This window comes from Lolium rigidum, chromosome 2 (genome assembly GCF_022539505.1).
Source record: "Lolium rigidum isolate FL_2022 chromosome 2, APGP_CSIRO_Lrig_0.1, whole genome shotgun sequence".
In the NCBI taxonomy this organism is placed as follows: Eukaryota; Viridiplantae; Streptophyta; class Magnoliopsida; order Poales; family Poaceae; genus Lolium; species Lolium rigidum.
This window is the reverse complement of record NC_061509.1, coordinates 134,451,329-134,457,053: the sequence shown is the minus strand read 5'-3', so window position 1 is coordinate 134,457,053 and position 5,725 is coordinate 134,451,329. Positions and strand designations below refer to the sequence as shown.

Below are 5,725 nucleotides of genomic sequence, written 5' to 3'. Positions count from 1 at the left end.
ACCGTGGACTTTGCCCATTTCCCACCCCCACTCCTTTTTTCCTCTCCAAAAACAAATTACTAAAAAAAGTTGTCGCGCACCAAACGGGAAAGAAAGCGCGGCCGTCTCTCTCCGATCAATCAAATCCACATCGGCATAACCACCGAAAACCACTGGATTCCTGCTTCCTACCCCCGCCCCGCCCCTCCCTGTCCGGCCGCCATCACGCCGCCGGTGAGAGGTACCTGTCTCCTGCGCCGTGACGCGGGCGCTGCCATCGTGCCACGCATTCTCGGGGCAGCTGTCTCGTGTCGACGACCAGATATAATCTGGTGTTCTTCTTCATTTTTAATCTCTCCCTCTGTCTCGGACGCCGGCTTCCTTGACTAATCGGCGAGAGAATCGCCGTGGCGTTGGGCGACCCTGCCCGGTCTCTTCCATTCGGTCGGTGCTACATGGCCGGATAGTTGTTCATCTTCCCCGTCGTCTGGTCCTCTTCTCGCGTTAGTTGGCGCCTCGTCAACGCCAAGGCTGGGATTACACAATTCTTCGTCGCCACCGTCGCCGGATTCCTGTGCCGGAATTTTGAGTCGATCCATCCTCAATTCAGCATCTAGCTCGCGGGTGTGCAGTCGCGCCGTCAGCATTGCCTGCCATGGGCGGCGTCTGCTCGGCGGGGATCACCGGTGACAGGTCGCCGGTGGAGCTCTCCTTCAGGGCCTTCTCTGGGTTCGTGGTGGACCAGGAGTTCAAGGCCTTCTCAGTGCCGGCCGGCAAAGCGCATGGCAAGAACAAGACCACGCCGATCGAGGAGGCTGACGGGTTGAGCTTCTCCGAGAAGGGCTCGCCCCCGTCTACCAGCGGCCAGGCTCGCCGATCGGTTTCCAACGATTCGCACCTGACCCGAGCCCCATCGGAGAAGCACAAGGCCGCGAAGCCCAGGCTGAGCACCTCCGGCAAGGCAAGTCTTACTCTTACCCTGTCCACGCATTGCAAGCATTATGCATTTATACACTGCTCTTGCGATGAGTCCAGATGGTGTGCCACATTGTGCTCTCTACAGAGCTGCATGAACCAGAACTTGATCATACATTAGATTCTGTAATTGTCCAGTTTTGTTTTGGCACTCCAAGTCTACATTGGGTTAATGAATACACTGCCTGCAGACACTTTTCAGATTAGTTCAAGCCATCAATTTTACTGTAATCTCACAGTGCATCCTTTCTGTTTTTTTGCAGGTTTCAGACAGAGCGTCAGTGTTTGGTAGAGCGAGTACCTCAGCGGTGCAGGTTCTCGACACACTGAGCAGCGGCATGTCAAGCTTGAGCACCGGAGGAGGTGGGTTCGCGTCCGGGCCGCCCACGAAGGGGAACCGTGTGTCGATCCTCGCATTTGAGGTCGCCAACACAATAGTGAAGGGCATGACCCTCATGCAGTCCATGTCCAAAGAGAACCTCAAGTATCTGAAGGAGACGGTGCTCCGATCACAAGCTGTACAGCGTCTAGTCTCGAGCGACGTGGATGAGCTGATGAGGATCGCCGCAGCAGACAAGAGGTTTGCCGCAGATGCATTAATTGATGCTTGCTAGTCTCTTTTTGTGTGTTGCAGTTTTGACATCCTGGTTTAATTTGCCCCTTTCACCAGGCAAGAGCTGAGAGTGTTCTCGCGAGAGGTGATCAGATTTGGTAACCGTTGCAAGGATCCCCAGTGGCACAATCTTGATCGCTACTTTTCCAAGTAGGTTGTCACGCACTGTTTTCCATGCCTGAGCGATTGACCTGTTATCAAAGTTCTTTTGTTTGAGGTTAAACACTGATACTGTATCAAAGTTTGACGAGCATGGTTCCACTCTCTTCTCTGTTTCCAGGCTAGAATCCGAAATTATACCCCAGCCAAACTTAAAAGAAACAGCAAAAGCAGAGATGCAGCAGCTGATGACCCTTGTTCGGCACACGGCTGTGAGTACATTACGCTCTGAAATATCTTTTAGGTGTCTGACTGAATGGAAAACTGAGTTTGGCATTATCCCTGATGTTTGCATGAACTGCAATCTTTCTGCGCATCGTTTACTCCTTTGCTCTGTTTGACCATTCATTCTAGCTTTCCTGATGCAGTTGCTGCTTCATTTTTCTGGATCGTAGGATCTCTACCATGAATTACATGCATTGGATAGGTTTGAGCAAGACTATCGCCGTAAACTGGAGGAGGAGAAACAGTCAGTTGTATTTGAAAGAGGTAAATCTTTCATCATAAGATATCTCTGGCTCATGTAGCTTAAGATGCTATTCCAAAACCAAGCCAGCGGTATATTGCCAACAGAAGCTTATGACTGCAATTGATGATCAGGGGACACTGTTCAGATTATAAGACAAGAATTGAAGAGCCAAAGGAAGCATGTACAGAACTTGAAGAAAAAATCTCTTTGGAATAAGATACTTGACGATGTAAGTAATTTTTACTGAAATTTTGAATAAACTAAATCACATAGATAGTCAAATATTTGGCAAAAAAAATATAGATAGTCATATCTTTCCAGTCATTTGTGCTTTATGGTTCTCATAATTTAAATCATGCAATTTGCTCCTATTATCAGGTCATGGAGAAGCTTGTAGAAATTGTTCATTGCTTACATGTTGAGATTCAAGATGCTTTTGGGCCTTGTGGTATTGCCTACTTCCTCATTCTTGTCATTTATGCATTTAACATTGTTATAACCTGTTATTCTGTTAATAAGTTTTTGTGGTACATATAGATGGAGGTGTACAATTGGATGAATCTTCCGAGAGCCATCAGACATTAGGATCAGTTGGCCTATCGTTGCACTATGCAAATATCATTTTGCAGATTGATAACATCGTAAGTTTCTTCGTGTTATTCACATATCTCGTGCCACCCTTTCCTTTCTTCTCCTAACCTTTAAACTTTCCTGCTACTCCATCCGTCCCATAAAACATGTCTGAGATTTGTCTAAATTTGGATGTATCTAAACACCAAATAGTATCTAGATACATCAAGCTTTTTACAAAGCTCCGACATGTTCCATGGGACGGAGGGAGTATATTTAATACGTTCTGTTTAAAAATAAAGCTATGTGTTCTCATATATTTTCTTCATAAGATATATTTTCCTTTAGGTTTTAACAACTGGGTTATGCTGAAAGTAGCAACTCAAGATTGACCGTAATGCTCTTTAAGAAAAAGCAAATTCTATATTTTTTCCGAGTTATGGGACAAAACATAAAGTACATAAAGATTAATGTTCAGAAAGTCTGTTAGGCCGGAGATCTTTTTTGATACTTCAGAGGTTTCTTTTGCAACTCTTACTTTCATGTAGCTAGAAGGCTAGCCTTTGCATAATCACGAACCTGTGCCTTTTGCGCTGAATAATTGTAATTGTAGCTGAGTGAAAGATGGTAGCAGTCCCACTAGTTATCAGCTCTATCGCCAGGGAGATGTGAGTAGTTCTGACTGTACAAGCTGTGAAACATACTTTGAGTGAGATGCCCAGTATCTAAAAAGTAGGAGCAGTTGTTGAATAATTATGGAAACAGTTCACTAAACTTTTTTTTTTGTGATCTAAGGTTTCCCGGAGCTCTGTTCCCCCGCAAAGTACACGAGACACACTGTACCAAGGGCTGCCTCCAAATGTCAAGTCTGCTCTTCGAACGCGATTGCAAACATGCCCAGAGCCTCAAGAGGTATTTCGGTGGATGTTGTAAAACAAATAGCATGGCGCCATGTATATATGAACTACATTGGCCAATTCAAACCTTGGAGCTCATTTTAGTAAATCTGCATTTTCTTTTCCTTCCTTGTCAGGTTCCAATCACCCAGACCAGATCCTCCTTGGAGAAAACATTGCAATGGATCGTCCCTGCCGCCAGTAACACGGCAAGGTACTTCAGTTAGCATCCCAAAATAGATTCAAACAGAAACTGATTCTTGTGACTCTTATCCTGGGATTGATTGATCCGTTGCTCACCTTTGTTAATCTATATGCTGTATATTCATCAGAGCACACCATGGATTCGGATGGGTCGGCGAATGGGCAAACACAGGGTGAGATATATATGCTGCTCTCACCAATTTGCCATCCATTCATCTGTTGCGAGAATACTCATCTGGATTTCTTGGACTAATAATTTCCCAACAGTAGGAATGATCTGATGCGGAGGACACCCGGCCACCCCGAGGTGCTCAAGATCGAGACGCTTCACCACGCGGACAAGGCCAAGGCGGAGGCGTGCATCCTGGAGTTGGTGGTGTGGCTCCACCGCCTCATCAGCTACAACAATGGCAGCAGCCTGGCCGGCCCAGGAGGCAGATCCCCCGCCCGCTCTCCGCCGGCCTCCACGGCGCCCAGGCCGCCGCCCAGCAAGCCGGCACTGCTCACGAGGGAGGACCGGGAGATGCTGCAGGAGGTGTACATGCGGCGGCAGCGGGGGGCTCCCGGAAAGAGCAAGAGCCAGGAACTCACGTCGACGACGGCCGCCGCCCGCAGGTCGTCGGCGGCGGCGGCGCTGAACAAGGACGACAGGCTGAGCAAGAGCAGCAACCACTCTCTGTTCCTCCTGGCGAGGCGGCCACACGCCGTGGCGCCCGTCGCCGTCGGCTTCGACATCGATGGCATCGAGGCGCGGGGCGTCATCGGCAGAGCGGACGTCCAGAAACAATCGTGAAACGGAACATCTTTTCATCCTCGCCGTTGTATATAGGCCAAAGCACGAGAAACCATGAGCTCGTACATAGCATTAGCAAAGTGTGAGAAGTGAAATTCTAATATTTTGGGGGTTTCGATACTTGGGTTCGGTTTTTCTGCTTTTGCACCTGTACCGCTGCTTGTTCTTTTTTAACATGAAATACTCGTGCTCCATTAAAACACGCCAATACGGGTTACAGAAGAAGGGTAGCTCATCATCCAGAGAAAATGATCTTCATGGGCTACATTAACATCCAATGCCGCTAATTTATGTGCAGGCTTGTTAGACCCCTAGGGGCATACACCACCAGAACATCAATAAAACACATAGACAATTAAAATGTCATATTGCTGATGAGGAAACCAAGAGAACCCGAGTCATAAGTTGTAGTTGTCATACCAGTTTTAAGATTGACACAGTATGTCTCGAAAATAACCATCTGATCGGCAACCTGAATGGCATTGACAAGCGCAGTCGTTTCAGACTGAAATGCGTCATTTACATTGGACAGAGATCCAGCCATCGCAAACTCAACATCATTTGAACTGTCTCTACCGATAAGACCCCAACCCCCATCTTTGTGGTATCATAAAAGGCAGCATCAATGTTGATCTTGACAAAACCTACAAGCGGTTGTTCCCAATTACAAACGACCAAAGAAGGATCAGGCTACTTCTTATTTTCCATGTGGTACCTCCATTCATCAACGTGTCTCCTAACAGTGAACTGAAATTCTTCCACCATCAAATACTTTTCTCCATGGTTTCCTCTATTTCTTTCAGTCCACCGCCAACAGCAGAGAAGAGCAACAATTAGTAACTTCTCTGCCTCTGACAACGAAAGTATTTCCTGTAGTGTTTCCCCAGAGCTGATTGGCAAGGCAACAACTTCAAGCGGACATCCTCCAACAAGAGTGCACGCCATCTATGCTTAGAAGATTTGCACTTCAGAAAAAGATGTCCACCATCCTCAAAAAGCTTATGGCAAATGGCACATCTAGTATCTAACTCAACAACTTTTCATGCAATATTCATGTACAAAGGGTG

At 47.0% G+C, this 5,725-nt stretch overlaps 1 protein-coding gene across 1 annotated transcript; it reads left to right on the top strand.

Annotated features, from left to right (window-relative positions):
- Positions 1-403: 403 nt before the first annotated feature.
- On the top strand, positions 404-4,836 carry LOC124687282 (protein PSK SIMULATOR 1-like). The gene is made up of 12 exons (XM_047221076.1): positions 404-951; positions 1,214-1,534; positions 1,625-1,717; positions 1,848-1,938; positions 2,122-2,215; positions 2,327-2,424; positions 2,574-2,643; positions 2,733-2,836; positions 3,561-3,677; positions 3,799-3,875; positions 3,994-4,038; positions 4,136-4,836. Exons 1-12 carry the CDS (start codon positions 635-637, stop codon positions 4,656-4,658), a joined length of 1,950 nt encoding a protein of 649 aa, XP_047077032.1. The 5' UTR covers positions 404-634; the 3' UTR covers positions 4,659-4,836.
- Positions 4,837-5,725: the final 889 nt, after the last annotated feature.

Coding starts and splice junctions, on each gene's coding strand:
- LOC124687282 (XM_047221076.1), top strand. CDS start 635: ATGGGCGGCGTCTGCTCGGCGGGGATCACCGGTGACAGGTCGCCGGTG. Junction 2,837..3,560: donor TTTTGCAGATTGATAACATC/GTAAGTTTCTTC, acceptor TTGTGATCTAAG/GTTTCCCGGAGCTCTGTTCC. Junction 4,039..4,135: donor GGCGAATGGGCAAACACAGG/GTGAGATATATA, acceptor TCCCAACAGTAG/GAATGATCTGATGCGGAGGA.